Source organism: Bactrocera dorsalis, chromosome 5, assembly GCF_023373825.1.
Source record: "Bactrocera dorsalis isolate Fly_Bdor chromosome 5, ASM2337382v1, whole genome shotgun sequence".
NCBI classification, from domain to species: Eukaryota; Metazoa; Arthropoda; class Insecta; order Diptera; family Tephritidae; genus Bactrocera; species Bactrocera dorsalis.
Genome location: NC_064307.1, coordinates 71,864,879 through 71,884,503, shown reverse-complemented (window position 1 = coordinate 71,884,503; position 19,625 = coordinate 71,864,879). Strand labels below are relative to the sequence as shown.

The 19,625-nt window shown below is 37.8% G+C and overlaps 2 protein-coding genes across 4 annotated transcripts in view; both read right to left on the bottom strand.

The window, feature by feature from the left end:
* Window positions 1-9,420, bottom strand: part of LOC105229436 (semaphorin-5B) — a 100,413-nt gene extending 90,993 nt beyond the window's left edge. Inside the window, exon 1 of one of the 3 annotated variants that reach the window (XM_049459051.1) lies at window positions 9,055-9,420. The gene's annotated coding sequence lies outside the window, so the exon portion shown is untranslated. The remainder of the gene's footprint in view (window positions 1-9,054) is intronic. The other 2 variants (XM_049459049.1, XM_049459052.1) reach the window with 2 other exon arrangements.
* A 1,303-nt stretch (window positions 9,421-10,723) lies between these two features.
* Window positions 10,724-18,870, bottom strand: LOC105229437 (cysteine sulfinic acid decarboxylase). The gene is made up of 7 exons (XM_011209733.4): window positions 18,284-18,870; window positions 17,141-17,486; window positions 14,696-14,883; window positions 14,452-14,577; window positions 13,200-13,548; window positions 12,614-13,108; window positions 10,724-11,004 (listed from the first exon to the last, which is right to left on the bottom strand). Exons 2-7 carry the CDS (start codon window positions 17,339-17,341, stop codon window positions 10,816-10,818), a joined length of 1,548 nt encoding a protein of 515 aa, XP_011208035.2. The 5' UTR covers window positions 17,342-17,486; window positions 18,284-18,870; the 3' UTR covers window positions 10,724-10,815.
* Between the last annotated feature and the right edge of the window lie 755 nt (window positions 18,871-19,625).

Genomic DNA, 19,625 nt, shown 5'->3' with positions numbered 1-19,625 from the left:
GAGTCCGGTCTCAACCCATAACCGACTTTAGAGCTGCAAGATTTGTAAAAAATATACTGCTCGCTTTTTTGCTGATCACTTATTTGATTAGCTTTCAAAAATTATTGATATTCATTCGATTTTCCCACAAAAGCTCCTAAGAGTCTAGAAAATATGTTAAAAGCCTGAAAACAAAGCCTGTCAAACCTTGTTTAGAATACGATCAATTCGTCCACACCACCGATATTTTACACTTTCAAAACCTTTTTCGAGCAGTTTTCGCAGAAAAGCTCTTCGAAGCCCAGAAAATATTCTAGGAAAACCTGAAAAAAACTTCGGAATATATACCTAGTTCCACAGTCTTCCCTATTACCATGTTTCTAACTTATATAATGCAAATAGACTTTCGTTCCACCAAAGCACTCAAAACACTCACTCTGTTGCTTGCCGATAAAAACATGGGCAAAAGTATCAGCAACATGTTGGGGTATTAAAAGCAAGCTAGAAAGCCGAAAGGCAGCGAGAATAAAAAACGAAGTAGTGCATTAAAAGCATAAATCTGTATTTAAATGTAGCTATGTATTTATATACCGAGCATACATTCATATGAAGGGGAAAATAAAAAGAAGCTTATGTAGTTCAATTTATTGGATGCTGGACAGCCCGTTGGTGGTAACATGATGCAGGTAGATCGTCTTAACATATACAAGTGTATGTGTGTATGTGTGCCACAGTCTTCACAGTAAATATACGTTCAGCGCTCGTAAAGAATACTTGCCAAAGCAGTGATGATGGTCGAGCTACAGAAAAAAAAGCCAACAACAAAACACTACAAGGAAAGCAAAGAAATACAAGAAAGAATCAAATACGAAACAACGAACTGTACAGCGGTGCATGCCACGAAGAATACTAATAAGAACCAAGACAATAACAACAACAACAATGAAAACAAGTATTAGCAGTTGCAGGTCGAGAAAACGAATAAAATGCGCTTAATTCAATATCGCGCGATCTTAACACGAGCCATAGCAGCTGAGGCAGCAGTCGTTGTGGTTCAAGCAACAAGAAGACGACAAACAGCTGGTACATGTATTGACAATGCACAGCACGGCAGCAAAACTGTAGACGTACTACTGTGGGGGTACGCAGATGATAAATAGGAAGAGGAGCCACAGTAGCTGTAGCAACAGCCAAAGGGTAGCAATAAGTTGTAAGCTTAAGGACCGGTTCTCTGTTGGGATTGATTGGATCTGTTTACAAACTCTTATGGTTTACAGAAGAATTCTTAATTGGGTTTATAAGTAGCATTTGTATTTAAAAATCGAGTTGATGCAGTTGGAGCACGAAGCGTTCAACGAATTTCGTTCTCTAAATCACGATTTTTTCGAGACAAAATTTACATACTTATTTTCTAACTCCTTTATCGTATTATATACTTTCTTTGTGACAGATCCAAATTTCAAGATCCTATAAATTGTATTGTATTCGAGAAACAGCTTAACCTTTATTTATGACAACCAACATTTTTCGTTGCAGTCTGAACCCAGTACTCGATCCACTTTGAAAGAAACTTGTTAAAAACCCTATGGAGCCGATCGTAGTCTTCAATCGCTGCAAGCTTCATCTTCCGTTAGTCGGCATAAGTATGTATATAAGAGTACAGAAATGAAATGTGACCATTTGTTTCTCCAATTGCACGTATTGCTCAACTCACAGCCGTCTTCTGAGTACAATTTGCGGTTGTTGATCGTTTAGTCGATCGTGGTACACATTTTGTATGCAACCAATAACAACGAGAGCAATGACAACAGCACACAAAATAAAAAATAATAATCAAAAGCAAAAAGTGCTAGAATTGCACGCAAAGCGTAAAATTGCACGTACCTACTTGAAGCAAGTTGCAAGCAAGCACTTGATGCACGGTTAGTATATGCAACCTCATGTCGACTTGCAGCAGTGCAGCATGAAAAATAATACTTTTGTTGATTTTGTAAAGCCGTACAGCAAACCAAATAAATAGGGGTATATTGAGAAGCTTCCCTAAGTACAAAATAACTTGTAAAACTATATTAAATCAGTGGCGTGGAGATACAAGTGGTTTTTCAGGAGTGAGCCAATACAGCCAAAGGCAATAATATAGAATGAAGCAATAGCTGAGGTCCAAGCGTTACTCTCTAGCGAATCGAACAAACTACCAGATGCTCAAATAAACGAGCAGAACTTGTGATGCAATCCTACCCTAAAATGAGTTCGGACTCATCCGAGTGTTTTAATTCATTCTTAGTGGAAAAATTTCACACATATCAATTTTTTGATAAGAAAGGAGAAGCGAGCAGCGAAATGATCAATCGAAGACAACTGATATTGATCTGATAGAGACCACTTCGCGATTATAAAAAGTATTACTACTCTTGAGCAATTGCATCAGTAAAAATAATATTCGGCTCAGTAGAGAACGAACTCACCCCGCCACGAATGTTTGTAACATAAATATTATAGTTTCGATTTCCCTATATAGCGCTGCCTCTGTTTCTAAATTTATCCGCATATTAACTCTTTCAACTCTCATTTTAAAGGGTAATGAGTGAATTAAGAATACCTTTACGTGCCATAATTATTACAATGTCATCACGTATATTCGAGACCATACTTAATCAAGTAACCTGTAGGAAATATAATATTATCGCGATCACATGAAACGTCAGCCGTCGAGTGGTTTGTTTCTCCGGCGAAGCTTTTACTTTGACATTTTTTCGTATCGGCTCTCGCACAGGTTATTTTTCAATTAATTATTCCTCTTCATAAGTAAACAAGCATTGAATAATTGAATCTCAAGTAACCCTTTAAAGAAATATTATATTTGTAAACCGAAATGAGCAGATGAGTTGACTTGTTTTAAGCTGAAAATTAATCATTATATAATAATAGAGAATAGAGAAGCGGAGAAAACCCTCTTACAGGGTATCTTAAGTTTGCCATTATGTTTGTAACACCCACAAGAAAACGTCGAAGATCCTATAAAATATATGTATACTAAATCTAAATGATCAGCGTGACGAACTGAGTCCATTTAGCCAAGTCCGTCTGTTTGTATATAAGCGAAATAGTTCTTCAGTTTCTGAGACATCGACTTCAAATTTCTCCCCAGAAAGCAGTTCATTTGTCGGAACTGCCAATATCGCACCACTACAAACAATGGGATTCGAATACCTACCAAACACTTATGCTCTGAAAACTTTTTCATTTGCTTATCTAAGGCAATAATGAAATTTTCGATGAAATCGGATCATTATAGCATATAGCTTTCGTATAAACCGAACGATCGAAATCAAGTTCTTGTAAAGAACCTTTAGTAATTCTGAAGGTTGTTATAGCTTCGGTGCAATAGAAGTTAACATTTCTTCTGGCTTTTGTTTTGTTTTTGCATAAAAGTGCGAGTTTCCCTACCGGGTGCTTGAGTGCTGATCAGGTTTACTTCGTTTAAGCACTTCGTTTATTTCTTCATTAAATTCATACTTTTTGTTTAAGTAAAGAATTCAATGCAGTCCATTTCATAAATGATTTTCATCTCGTTTTGCGCTGCGTTTCAACTGAACTTTGCAAACATTGCGGTGTCATGTTGCAAATACACACAATATTCTGTACTCTCTTCAGCTACTCATGCCTTGCAGATATTTTTTACTTGCTACACATTCTATCTAAGCTGTACCAGCATGGAATCGACACTATTTTCCTTGGAAATCGCACGAAGTATTGCTCGTTGTCTGGACATTTCACCTTTGTAGATTTCATACTCGTGGCAAATGTGTTTACAAATCTAGATACGGTTGCATAAGAAGGGCACCTTTTAATAGACAATTAGACGGTTGAAAAAGACGTAAGCCTGGTAAAAGGGCGCACCCAGCTGGCTACTGTGCGAGACCGTTTATCAAATTAATGTTTGAACTTTTTTCTTCCCTACACATATTTGTCATTAGTTATACGTCCGTGTGGCCCTTTTTACAAGTAAACGAGCAAATGTGTCGCATGGGTGTGCCGCCCAGACTGTGTGACCAGTAGTCACGGGTTGTCGTAAGTCATTTGTTATTTAAGAGTTTTTACTAAAATATTCTATTACTAGCGACGGCGTGGAGAAAACTTAATTTTGTGGGATAGAATTATCAAAAAAATATATAGAGAATGAAATAGAAATTATCTTAGCGAGAATGCTTGACGAAATATTAACGTGAATACGAGCGATTCGCATGAAGTACTGTTTGAGACTGAGACAACCTCGTAAAAGCCACGAACAATTTTGCTACTATAATCAAGATATCACCAAGCCATGAATTCAAAACATATCAATCGCCTCTCCTGGTGTCAAAAAATGCTGAACATTCGAAGTTTTGAGTGCTGGAAAATGCACTTATTTTAGTTAATATGTAAGAGCTCGCATTATTGTGGTGAAGAGTGATCCGTCTTCGCCGGTTTTTACAAGAAACAGGTAACCATTTGCTCGGAAGTGTTTCGTGCTCGAACAACTGTTAATTTCGGATCATTCGAAAACACCCATCAAGTCGATTGCTCTTTACTTTCGGGCTTATACGCGTAAATCCGGGTTTTTCACCTGTCACGATGACATCGTATTTTTAGTATTTCTCGCATATTCAATGTATGCTGATCCCACTAATGTCTATGGCGGAAAACTTGAAATACCCCGTTCAGGGTATCAAAATATTGTCATCTAATATATCCAATTTATACCAGATATGAATATCCATAAGGCAGAGTGCTTTCCACATTCTCAAAGTGCTTGAAGGCAGTCTCCACCAGTTAGAGTTCTCCAACCTCCCTCGCAACTCATTCAGCGGACAAAAATAAAAATGCCAGTCCCGTGATAAGTGCATGCAATCTGTTAGTAGGCCATTTGGTTTTGCGAATTCCCTTGAGCTCATATGCGACAACTCGGTTATTGCACACCGGTGTACTGACACTAAATGCATACAAATATTTAGTTTATGCACACAAGCAGCACAACTGTACAACAGCACAACTGTGTAGCATGCAACTTTTTATTGAATTGCAGTTGTTGTTGTAGTTGCTATTGCTATTGCTATTGTTATTGCTCCCGCTGTTCTGAGTATTGTAAAAACGCTTGCATTTTTTGCTTGAATTCTTTTGATAGCAATGTTTTCATTACAACATTTGTTGTTGTTTTTGTATTCATTACAATTCATTAGCGTTGTGCGTTATTTGTTTTTATGTTGCTGGCGTATATGATTTCTTTATTCCCGCGGCACCGTGCGGCCACTATTGAAGGCGTGTTGTTTGCTGCCGCGTGAATGTCCGTCATGCAATACAAGTACACTCGAATATACATATATGTGTGTATATGTGTATGTATGCGTGTAATGTGTAGTTTAGTAGTTACTCGTTATTTGTAAAGACAATGCCAAGACGTTGAACCGTGGCGATGACGTTGATGAAACCACCGGTCAATTGCCTAGAAGCGACGTACGGCAATGAGCCGTAATGCAGGCGCATACATACATACATACGTACACATCGCTACAACAGCAGTCAGACAGACAGTTGGACAGCTGAGTATAAGTACGAACTTCAAAAAGCGTACAAAAAACGAATCTACAAACACACATCCACTAAAGCTGCGATAGGCTGCGCTGCGATGATGTACTTGCCCACCATACAAATACAGCATAATCGCAACCTTAAGGAACTAGCCAAAGCTACATACAAACGCGCCTTACGCTGCTTGTTTATTTGTCTGTCTGTTGGCATATATCAGCTAAGCTGCGGCCTTTTCTGATGTCTGTTCTCCATGTGATTGCTGTATTCGTATTTGAAGGCAAACGTCTGTTTTTTGTTTATGTCATCCAATAAGCCTATATATTATAAGTATTATCTGCGTTTGAAGCCCGCCTTTGCGTCGTCTATACACTTAAGACATTAAACGCATAAGATACGAGTAGGTAAACTAGAAGGGACTAGGAGGCAAGTAAAGCTATGACGAGCCGTTGTTGGGATAGGTCGCAATAGAACAGTGGAGAAAATAAGAAGGAAAGTGATCTAACCTCTAAAATACCGCATTTTCGTTCACTACTTGTTGGGTTTGATATAATACTCACTTATAAGCAAAAGTGTTCTTGTTCACCTCTATATTCTAGAGTCTAGAAAACAGACTTTTTATGTTGAGCTTCAATATAATGCTTTGATGGTTCTTAGTAGGGGCGTACGAAAAGGAGGTTTAGGGGTTCAAACACCCCCTGAAGTTATAAGGAATAAATTCCAACGAAAGTTTATGCTTTGATGATCCTAAGCAAGGGCGCGAGCAAAGAGGGTTTTAGGAAATTATAAAGAATACATTCAAATAAAAAAGTTCTAGCGATTTCAGATTCTGCTCGAGCCAAAAACATTAATTGATACCCTAAATATTTGTAACACAAATTCGACCCAACTCTCCATCGATATCTGTAGATCGCTGCACCCTTACCGGTATCAGCTGAAAGGTCGTTTTTGACGCTTCGCAGTCTAAAAACTTACTTGCGGAATGCGACTAGCGAAGAAATTTTTAACATTATGGCTTCACAGCTCAGACTGCGGGATATGGTTTTATAAATTTTATTTTGTCGGGAAGTAAATATGTATTAATGAAGAATTTCAACAGAAAACCCCCCTAAAATGTGTTTCTGCTTACGCCGCTGGTTCTAAGTTAAATATAATACCTAAGCCGAGATCTTCGCAGAAATTAAAAAATTTAAATCGGGATCAGTACAAGGTTTGAGATGGTTGCGTTAAATCCGAGAGATTTTATTTACAAATAGGAAATATTTCTCATTCCCACTGTTCCGTGTCTAATGTTAAGAAGTGTGGCGAAGGTTCTAAGTTCCAATAGAGTAAGCATATGCCGACGTTACGCTACAGACAACGTTCTTTTAGGTTTCTCTACTTGTGTAGATATGCAAAAACCTTTCCATTTGAAGTGTATAGCAAAAACCAGCAATAAATTGCCATAATTTACGAATTCGACGCGGAAGAACAGCACACGTACCAACACATAGCAAAGTTGCATAAAATAAGTTACTGCATTTAGTGCAGTCTAATAGGTATATAGCATTAGTGAGGACCTCCATAAGTCATGCGCAGAATTAGCACAGATTAGACACACACTCTAAGAAAGCAGCAAATGTGTGTACCAATAACTTAATGACATCGTCAGCGCATCTTTCTAAGAGTACAGCTGTGGCTTGCACAGTGTCTACATATTTCTCTGGTAGTAAAATAGAATTAAAGTACAATCTACTAAAGTAACATATAATAATTTAATTTGTAGTTCAGTTAAACGACGATTAGTTTAGACTTCAGTTTACGCGTTCCAGAGCTGGTAACGAATGATCTTACATTCGTACACTTTTCCTCAATAATTTATCAAAGGAATGGGAACACTCAGGAACAGAGAAACGGTCAGCAAAATAAAGCGTTGCTAGTCGTATTCACTCAACCAGCAATCAAATAAGAATCCACAACTTGAAGACAAAACAATGGAAACAAATCACATCAACAGCAAGGCAAACACAACCCCTCAGCGCAGAGCACTGGAGGCTGCACGTTAGACCGAAGGCTGGTGAAAATCTAACAAATCAACAATTGCCGTATGATTGCGACTAATGAGTCCGACAATTGCAGAAATCAGCCAGTCAAACAGTTATACTGCCAGTAAGACTGCGAACTAGTAGAAAAACCGCGACGCAAAATTCCCGCACAAAAGTCAAACACCAGTCAGCAACATTATGTGAGTAGTCGGCGGAGGTTGTTGTCGACATGACTTCGAGTTTAATGCGTGCTGACTGCCTCCTAGGTGACTTCCATCTCAAGCAATTGAATTTTTTTTATAGTATACGTTCACACTTTTTTCACCGACTGTTGCATAGCTGAAGTTGAAATCCAAGTTAAGCGCCTGAACCGGTGCGCAAAGCCTTACTTAGACCCGCGTTGGCCAGAGTTGACTTAAGCTGAGCTGAGTTGAGTTGAATTAAGTTGATGATGGAGCCGTTGTCGACGCCATTGAAGAGGACGATGTTGACGGCAACGACGACGGCGACTATCAAGCTTATGCTTGGTATGTACATACATATGTATATATGTATAAGTACATACACACTGATGATGACAATGACGAGCGCTTTACGCTGGCGACCGCATATTTTGCGCTGCACACGCATTTTTCTGCTCCAACCAGCCTCCGTAGATTCGCAATAATCTGCGGAACTCCACTGGATTGGCATTTGTGTAGGTATGTAAAAGTAGGTTTACTAACACACGCGGCTAGAAATGACGCCAAGGTATCCTATTATAGCTGAGATATACAGATTCCACAATATTTGCCTGTCACCTTTTTGGCTATATCAATAACAGCAGCGAATAAGTACTTAGCATTAATTTTTAACTGACTAAAGAGTACATTTTGGAGTGAAAAATCCAATTGGAGAGGCTCTAAGCAGAAAAGAGTAAAGCTTTAATCACCAAAAATTGTTCTAACACCAACCATTCGCTCACCTCATAAAAGGTCTTTTTTTCCATAAAAGAACCTAACCTCACCTGAATGATCAGTTTTTATGGTAGCTGTATGCTAAAGTGGTGCGATATCGGCGAGTGCGACAAATGAGCGCGATTTTTTTAGGAAAAAAAAGACATGTACAAATTACAAATCGATATCTCAAAAGCTGAGAGACTACATATACACATTACAGGGTACCGTTTCCTTCCTTGGTACTAAAAACTTCGTGGCATACTTAATATACCCTTTTCATTATATTTAACTGCTATTTTATATGAAAATAAAACAGCATTTTTCCTTTTACAAATTTCTGATATGCGAACCAGCTGTGCGCTCCAATCAAACGAGCGCTGATTTTCTTCATTAAAGTGAAGTTTCAAACTCGCCAGTATCTACGCTAAATGCTAGCCTCGGCGTTTACGCACTTTAACTCAGCAACCAATTTCAATTAGCAGTAATGGCACAAAATATACATACTATATATGTACATACATATGAACATACCTATATTATGTACTTACCACAGAATCTGCACACCAACTCTAGAAAGTGCCACATGTTTTATGCTGCGCAACATGCGTCCAACACATGCCATCAACGAACGCGCTTATTAAGCATGCAAGACCACTTTGCACGAGCATGGAGTGCGCTGCGCCGTACGGTTTGACGGCTCGACGCGTACCAATCGTTCCGATTCATTAGTGCGCACATTTGCTTAATTTCACTATTTTTTATTATTTTTGCCAATTGTGGTTTATGAAATGCCCAGCGCGTTATTTTGCTTTTCACTTTTTCACTTTTATGTTTATATTTTTCACTTAGTTTTCGTTCTTTTACGCGACGCGTCGTCAACTATTAATTTCTGCATGCACATTCAATTTATGCAAATGCATATCCCGTTTCAGTTCATCTGTCATTTAAAGTACCTCGCTGTTCTGATTTTTCTTCTTTTTCTCTTTGTTCTACTTCTTGATTTGTATTTGTCATTTCGGCCTTTTGATTTACTACGCGAAACGTTTGCTTCTTGTTCTTTCGTTAACGCGTCGGTACCTCTCCCTTTTCCACCTGCGCCCGCACATGACTTCTCTCGTCTTCAGCAATGTTTGTTTACATTGCATGCAAGTTCAACGAAAGTTCACTTGAGTTTCTGCCTCTGATTTGTCGTGCTGTTGCTTTATTGTGTTTGCTTGCATTTCGAGTACCGCGAGTACTTTCGCGATTGCGTTCGTTTCGCCTCGGCTTTGACTTTGAATTTGTTTGGTTCATTGCATATTGTAATGTTCGCTTTACGTTACTTTGAGTTTTTGGTTATGTTTAAGGATTTGTGTTGGCACTTTTAATTATGTTTACCTTTTTTGTACACTTTACATCCACATATTCAATTAATTCTTAAGTAATACTCAGAAAACTCCACTCAATAATTAAATTATTACTATTTCACAAATTTTGCTCGCGATCACGTACCGACGCGTACTTACCGACACACGACTATAAGCAAAGAATGTTAACCAACATGAATAAAATTGTATTAACATTCGGTCATTCAGTTGCATTTTCTGCAGTGCTGCTCACCTGCTTCGTGATGACGAGACAACTGCTGCTTTGTCTGCGCGAATATGTATGTATGTAACATTCCCACACTTTTGTTCATGCTGTAACGAAATTACAGAGGATCACTCGGCGGGTTTGCAGTAACATTAAACGAACAAATTGCATTGCTTTGTTGCCCAGGAGTATAACAGCAATTCCAAAAAGTTTGTTAACATCAATGCTAATAAAGAGTGACTGCTTTGTTTTTATACTTTTGCCTTCTTACTGTGTATAACCCCTTAAGGTATTTTTGCAGGTATGTTCGGTTGCGCCCGAACTCAGCTCATTCTTACTTATTGTTTTTGTTTTTACTTTTTTTTTTAACCATATGCTTTATTTTAACGTATTCCTTTAATGTTTCCTTACTTTTAATATTCTGCGACTCCAGGCACCCGGTTCCTTGTAATTTATTTCATGTGACCGATTACCATTGATTGAAGTTTTTACAAGTTTCGATGTGTAGTGAACAACGTAGTTTGGAATGAGTTCTATTCCAAAACATATGAGGAAATTTTACTTAAAAAAACTTACACAGATTTGTGTAATCATTAAAGCAGAAATTAATCAAATGAATCCATGTTAAAAGACATTTTTCACAAATAAATTTTCTTATATTTTTATTTTGCATTTTATTGTAAATTAAGCTTAAGAAATAGTCTTAAGTGTATTGTAATAACCTAAACTATCTCCGATTAATACTCGCACTCTTCGCCCAAGCGCTCGATTTCATTCAAAATAAAATCTAGTTCCGCTTCCTCTAGCACTGGGAAACAAGTAAACACCATGCGGAAAAAATTGCCCAAGCCACGATATTGTAGTGGCGTATAACCGATCATCACAGTGCCGCTATAAGCCATACGCTCCTTAATCTTTGGTGCAACCTAAAAACATGTAAATTTAAAAACAAAAAAAGTTAGCTTCGTCTGCACTGACGCTTTGATATACTTGACAAGTATGTACATATATTATATTATAAAAGGGTACATGGTGAACTCTATCTCTCAGTTTGTACTGCAGCTATTTGCTATAGTGATCCGAACTAAACAATACGTTCGAAGCTTGTAGTTTCGCTTTTATAAACAATCTGAGCAAAATTTCATAGGCAGTACTTAGGTGACTCTCGTGCCGCGATGTGATGTAGTTTAACAGTCGCGAGGTGATTTCGCGGGAAGCTGGCTGTCCGCTGGCGCTATAAAAGAAACGCAGGCACTGTCCTTGGCCAGTGCTTAGGTGACTCTTGCGCCGCGATGTGATGTAGTTTAACAGTCGCAAGGTGATTTCGCGAGAAGCCGGCTGCCAGCTGGCGCTATAAAAGAAATGCAGGCACAGTGCCTGGCCAGTGCTTGAGCGACTTCCGCGCCGCGATGTCATGTACTTTAACAGTCGCGAGGTGATGTAGATTAACAGTCGCTAGGTGATTTCGCAGGAAGCTGGCTGCCAGCTGGCGCTATAAAAGAAACGCAGGCACATTGCCTGGCCAGTGCTTAAGCGACTTCCGCGCCGCGATGTCATGTACTTTAACAGTCGCGAGGTGATGTAGATTAACAGTCGCTAGGTGATTTCGCAGGAAGCTGGCTGCCAGCTGGCGCTATAAAAGACATGCAGGCACAGTGCCTGGCCAGTGCTTGAGCGACTTCCGCGCCGCGATGTCATGCAGTTTAGCAGTCGCGAGATGATTTCGTGGGAAACTGGCTGCCAGCTGGCGCTATAAAAGAAACGCAGGCAACGTGCCTGGCCAGTGCTTAAGCGACTTCCGCGCCGCGATGTCATGTACTTTAATAGTCGCGAGGTGATGTAGTTTGAGAGTCGCGAGGTGATTTCGCGGGAAGCCGGCTGCCAGCTGGCGCTATAAAAGAAACACAGGCACTGTGCCTAACCAGTGCTTAAGCGACTTTCGCGCCGCGATGTTATGTAGTTTAACACTCGCGAGGTGATTTCGCGAGAAGCCGGCTGCCAGCTGGCGCTATAAAAGAAATGCAGGCACAGTGCCTGGCCAGTGCTTGAGCGACTTCCGCGCCGCGATGTCATGTACTTTAACAATCGCGAGGTGATGTAGATTAACAGTCGCTAGGTGATTTCGCAGGAAGCTGGCTGCCAGCTGGCGCTATAAAAAAAATGCAGGCACAGTGCCTGGCCAGTGCTTAAGCGACTTCCGCGCCGCGATGTCATGTACTTTAACAGTCGCGAGGTGATGTAGATTAACAGTCGCGAGTTGATTTCGCGGGAAGCTGGCTGCCAGCTGGCGCTATAAAAGAAACGCAGACACTGTGCGTGGCCAGTGCTAAGATGAACATCACGCCGCGTTGCGCATATACAAACGGACGGAAAAACGGACATATACTCAACTTATCCTTCTAATCTTTAATAAATATATTTTATAGAGCATCCGACTTTTCCTTCGGGGTGTTTCATATGTCAGGGCAAAGTTAATATTCCATTCAGGGTATAATAAAATTTTCATTGTACTTCGGAAAACTTTCGATTACTCACCGTATATAAACGCTCTCGCCACTCTGGTGTTTCTTCAAGTCCCCTTAGCGCCTTCGGTATGTACCAAAAGCAAACATTCATATATTGATTATCTTCCAGAACCAAACGAAAGCGTTCACTGCCACGTTGCTTGATTTTTTCAACGAGAACTTTCGAAATATCTATGGCATGATCCAGCAAACGTCCAAAGCTGCCGTAACCACGCGCCTTCAGCATTAACCAAAATTTGAAAGCATCAATTTTACGGCCGCACTGTACGCTCTTATTGCCTGTATCATAGGATACATCGTAAAATTTGTCCTGCTGAAAGAGATAGTTCACCTGTATGCTATTGCAACGTGTGAGTAGATCACGCTCACGTGTCAAAAAGAGCGAGCATTGCAGTGGCGCACCGAGCGATTTATGCGGATTCCAGGCGAAAGAGTTAGTGCGATCGAGACCGGCTAACAAGTGACGATTTCGATAAGAAAGCAACGCCGAACCGCCAAGACATGCCTGCGCGTGAATAATAATAAAAATAATAATGTAAGGATTATACTTATAACAATTATAGAATTTTGTATCGGCTAATGACTTAAATACTCACATCTACATGCAACCATAAGCCATATTTTTCACACACATCCGCTATCGCATTGAGATCATCGAACGCTCCCAACACAGTGGTGCCAGCGGTAGCATTCACAAAGAACGGTTCGCATCCCGACTCTTGCGCTTTCAAAATCTTTGCCTCCAAATCGTTTGTTAACATTTGACCGCGTTCATTTGTTTTGACAACTACACAATTATCGGCGCCTAGACCCAGCCAATGCGCGGCCTTAACAAAGCTATAATGTGACTCTTCAGATGTGAAGAGAGCAAGTGGACGCATGCCAAACAAGCCGGCGGTCTTCACTTGAGGGTGACGGCTATAGCGAGCCAAGACAAGGCCATACCTGAAGTGAATAGAAGAGAGTTGTTGAGTAGATAATAAAGCAGATTTGTAGACACGGCGAAAATTTTTGACGAAAATTCGGTATGGTTAGCAAGCTTCGAAACAGTATAAAATATTTTTTTTCAAATAATTTCAGATATGCCACCTATGTATTTGGCAGTCTTAGGTCGAGTATATGTAAATATATTCAGGTTCGCGTAACTGATTGTTCTTGGAACGGAAAAGCTGTTAGTCAGAATGGTTGGTCAAAATCGTTTAGAACGACTGACCAAGTAAGCTACGAACATAAGTTTGTGATACTTAAGTAGATCTTTCGGAATTTTGGAGGAATGCTGTAAAATTCAAGAATATTCGAGCGATATTTCGAAGAGTTAAAAATTAATCGTTAGTAATATAATTTTCAATATTAGAAGTCTTTACATCACAATTTTGTTTCAATAAATTTAAGAATGAGATAGTAAATTTCTCTCAGTGTAATCATATGCGAAATCCTACTCTTAATTGCTTGAAAAGCCCTGTAGTTTGACCACTTTGTCTCTGACCGCGAGGCTCACTCAAATGAATACATATTTTTGTATGTAAATAAGCTTTTGAGCCGTCAAAACGCTTGTCGGACCCACCCTAAAATAACACAGGCAAAACAATGCCTTTGCTTGCGGTTTTTCTAACTGTCTAACCGCTAGTCGTGTGAGTGAGTAATTAGCCCTAAAGTAACACTTGCCATTGAACATCTTGATAGTGAACCGCTTAAGACAACTCAGCTAAATCTAATATTTTCAATGTGTCAAAGTCAAGTGTTGGCCCAAGGCATAACTGTTTTTGCATACGAACTTACACTTATTTAATAAACGAACGTATGTATACAAGTATTTCTGGTGTCTTAGCATTGTAGAAATTTACTTACATATTAGACATGGAGCCACCAGGTGAGAAGATGCCATCACCTTCAGCATAACCAGCCAATTGGCAAACGGTACGTATGATTTCCGTTTCCATCAGCGAGAAGACGGGACCCACTTCATATGTGTAACTGTTATTTTATTAAAAAAAAAAGAGGAAATATAAAAATTAGTGTGAAATTGTTAGGTCTGTGGAATCGCATAATATATTATGTGTAAATAAATATGTATTTTCAATATTTTACTTACGCGCTTGCATTGAGCGCATCGGTGATCCATTGCCCTATCAAACCATACGGATCCATTTGGCCGAACAGCTGATTATGAAACCGGCCATGATTGGTTTTTACTGAATATTTAATTACCAGCCGACACAAGTCCTCTATCTCTGCTATGGTATGTGTTTTGTTCTCATCGATGCTGAGGTCAATCAATTGCTATGGAGAAGGAGGTTGATGTTGATTAATTATTGTATATTTGTATTTATAATTGTTTATAAAAAATATAGGTTTTTTGTACCATGCTTATCAGCACTCATTGAAATTATGCTTCCCCAAAAGATAATGAGAGTAAACTGATAATATTTTTTTTCATTTCCAAACGTTTCTAATTCTGCTCTTTTACTTTTGACTTTTTTTTAATTTTTATTCGGTCTCAGTATAACGAAGTAATGTTTAGGTTGCAAACCATCGATAATTCGACAAATCGTTGCTAGTATGTACGTCTAACGTTGGTATAAACGTCAAATAGTCAAAAAGTATAAAACACGAGAGCGAAATTGAATAGCTGTGATTAATACACCATACATAGTAGGAAAATAAATACCATATTATGTCGAGAGCATATTAAAACTTAGTCTTTAACAGATAGTGGTACAATGCGGCGCATCGAGCGCTAGCAGAAGTTCGGCGATTATAGTACCTAGCAACAAAATTAGTTGTAAGTTCTAATAAAACCATAAATATCAATAATTCGTAACAAAAATGGAAACAGCTGTTCGCCTGTGGATGCAATTAAAACTTTAAATACTCTATCTCTAATCTCTACTGTTTATTTTTTAGAATTTCACTGCTTTCCGTTTTTGCGGTCAATCATCTTTTTATATCTACAATATTAGTCCACCAACTTGTTTACATAAACCCATAAAATGTAAACAATCCGACCCAAATGTAAATAAAGGTTATGGACTTAGCTAAATGTAAACAAATGGACCAATGACCTTGACAAAATGTAAACAAAAAGTTATTGACCCCATAAAATGTAAAGAAAGGAGTCATTAACTTCATAAAATGTAAACAAAAGGGTCAGTGACCCCAAATGTAAACAAAAGTTGTGAACTTGGCTAAATATGAACAAAAGGTTCATTGACCCCAAATGTAAATAACGGTTGTGGACTTGCTTAGATTGTACCACTATAGGATATAGCTTTTATACAAACTGGCCGATCAGAGCTACCATCAGCTTAGTGAAAATTTATACCATTTAACTAAGCGTCCACGCTCCTTAAAGTCGCTACTGCATAATAAATGATTTTTACTTTAAACGCTGCAACCAAAATTAAAATATCATAAATTGAATCACGGTTTTAACAGTTCGCAGCACCAATCAAAGCTAAGACACACAATTGGTGCGTAAAACCGTGCATTGGTAGAAAATAAATATAGACGTATTTAAACTTAAGCCTATGTTTGTAACAAGCGCGCACACAGCATGTGAATAGCATATACCAGCATATAAATACCTATGAGTACACACAATCCTAATCAAAAATCAAAACATGACAATCTACGAACATGATCATGTATCAGCGACGGTCAACAGCGGATCAACTTTGTGGCAACGACAACAAAAACGTAACAACAGCAAGCAGTAACACATAGCAACATGGCGCACAACATAGCAACTACATAGTTTCGAGCAACAGCAACAGTTGCTGACATGTTGACAAAATAATTTTCAAAGTGAAGTGAAAAGACGAACGGCTTTGCCGGCTCGCATTTGTGTATACACATATATGTGCATATATATATATATGTTTGTATGTGCATTGTGTCTATTCACTGACTTAGTGATTGAATCGCCGTTCGATTTGCCATAAAAATGCCGGTCAAAATGAAAATGTTTAAATCCGTTAAAAGAAAAATAAACTTGACACACTTTTTAATTGCAAATCCAGTGTTCACGAATAACGCCTTGTCATCGCTAGAGCTCGCCGACGCTGCACAAGCATTGTCAGCGGATTTCGCGATCCAAAACACACCCGCCTGCGCCAAACTCGATTTGACCATGGCAGTGACACGTCGTCGTTGTCGTCATCCGCTGTTGCAAGCTACAGCCAACGGTTTCAAATCATTCTGTGTCGCCAAAGTGTGTTGACAGTTTTGTGGCATTTAAGCCGCTTTCTCGGTGGCAAGCACTAACTATATACATACATACATAGCGCTCGGTACCAGCGTCTACATATGTATATATGTACATATGTATGCAACGTTGTATAGTATATGTATATTAGCGCTCGATACCAGCAACTACATACATATGTACATATACCCCGCAGCTTGAGCTTACCACTACATTTTTGTAACACCCACTGCTTCAACAAGCCTTAGCGCCTCATAATATGCATACATACAAATATACAATATACCAAGCTTCACTTAAAGTACATTTTCAGCTGTATTTGTGTTAACTTACCTTCATTTCGTTCGGCTGCTTAAAGTCGACAATTTTTACTGCATCGCGGTCGGCATCGGACACACAAAACGCTTTCCCATTTTTCAACAAATCATAGACGGAGCCCAGCACTTTCCAATCATCGGCTAGATTAAGACGTATCTTATCAATCTCATCCACTTTGTTTTGTGTTGTTGCTGTAGTTTTTGTTACGCTTGACATGTTTATGTTTATGTAATTGTGTTATATTATCGCCGTTGTTGTTGTTTTTATGGTTGCTTATATTTTGTCTGCACTAATTGTTTTATTTGGTTTAACTGTGGTCAGTTTTTTCTTATTGTTTTGGAGTTTTTATTATTGGTATTATCTGAGAAATTTCAAATAATTAGGTAATTGAATTTTGTTGTTAAGAAAAGTAAATTACCTTAGTCCTATCAAGAGCTATATTTAGTTATTTCTTCTTTATAAAAAAGTACAGTTATGAAGAATTTTATATAATTATTTAACCTTGAAATTCAAGCTAATTAGTTTTAATTTCTACTATATTTGTTTTGTTTAAAAAAAAAATTGCTAAAAAATATATTTTCAAAATAAAAATAAAAATAACACTTAATGGCAACGTTAACATTTTTTTTTTAATAAATTTAACACTGATATATGCATATTAAAGTGGAGTAAATGAATATTTTTTTCTCATATTTTTATTATTTTTTTATTTCTATTTTTTGATTGTATTTTTTTTTTTCATTGATGTTTGGTGATGAATAAAAATGAATTTTTAAGGCAATTTTAAATTTTTTCTGAATTTTTGGCATCTGTTTTAGTTTCTCTGAATCATATGCCGTTTGATTTTTTCTTCATTTGGTGATAAATAAATAAATAAAAAATTTAATTAATCGTAAATAAACAAAAATGCCTCAAAAATATGTATTTTAGAACTATTTAGTCTTATCCACTTTGATCTCTACACTTTTGTACGCAAACTACACAATCCTGCTGTTGCCTAAAAATCTCTATAAAAAATTCGGTTCAAAGCTAACTTCTGTATAACATACATACATAAGTACATATGCCATACATGCCAAAAAGAACTTATTTTAATGTAAAAATTTATTCTAAAACTTTTTTTTTCAATTCTAGATCTTCTTAGATGTAATAACTTACACTTTTTGGCAAAATTTCAATTGTTTCTTCAACTTTTCCCAATTTCTCACTTTCACCCGTTTTGCTGTGCTTTCAATGAAATTTTTGTTTGATAGGCAGGCACCAGCGTCACCCAAAGACTGACAATGTTGACGATCGAATGTGGAATTACACACTAAATGTATTTGCTAACAACCACCCGCCGCCTATTGCCGTCTGCTGTGTTGCCTTCCGTCAACTGCATACATATACACATGCAAATATGAATGAACAGGCACTTGTATGTTTGTTCACGCGCCGTATGTGCGCTGTGGTGTCAATGATTTAATATATTCTGCAATCGTATTTATTAATTGTTTTCGAGTGATGCTTGCAGTCAAGTGGATTCCAGTTGCTCCTCTTCCTCGCCGTAAGCACATTGGGGTGTCATGCAGTAAATAAGCAAAAGCTGTCAATACAAATGTACATATTTATATCTAATCGCCATTCGCAACCGGCATTCCTACATTCTATCGATATTGTTGGAACTTTTTATTGGTCTCTAGCTATTTGTTCGTAGTTTTTTATTCGCCATAAATTATTAGCGTTATATTTTCAATTCAAATTTTATCAAACAGTTATTATCCACAGCAATACCAAAACAATTCTGATCTTTACAGATTAATTAATTCGTCTGCATGCTGTCACACACGAGCTTTGACGATTTGAAAAGAATGCTTGTAGGTGTATGTGTACACACATACATATGTGCAAATATTGACAACGTCAATGCGTACATTGCTTTGGGCTAAATGTACATACATGTGTATGTGTTTACAATCAAAGATTAATATTTATCGCTTGTCTTTCGCTTAATAACCTCTATCGGTTCGGAATAGGTATGTTTGTATGTATATACATACAACGTATATATATGTGTATATGATTTAATCTGCAATCTTTTTAATGTGTGTTTGTATTGGTGTTCGTTTCCCACTCAACTTTCAAGAGTCTTTGATAATATTGTAAATATATTTTTATTTTTTTTAAATAAAAAATTAATTATATTATGTAGAATCAATAAACTGTCCAATAAACCTAAGAACGGAAGATTTATTTCATCGTAGTGAGTGATCCTGCGAGACCTTATTTGCTTATATGTATGTGTGCAGTTTTATACAATATATTAGACTTTATTCTTACGGACTTACTGTAAGCGTCGACTGTATTGTAATATCATAAAAGAATACCAATATTTTAGCCATCACTGTAAAGAAATAAGGCAAACTAAACATTGCTGCCAACTGTTTTCTTTCAATTGGAAAATTGCAATTTTTCTGAATGAAGGCCATGTTTTAAAAAAATATTTTGTAATTAATTTATA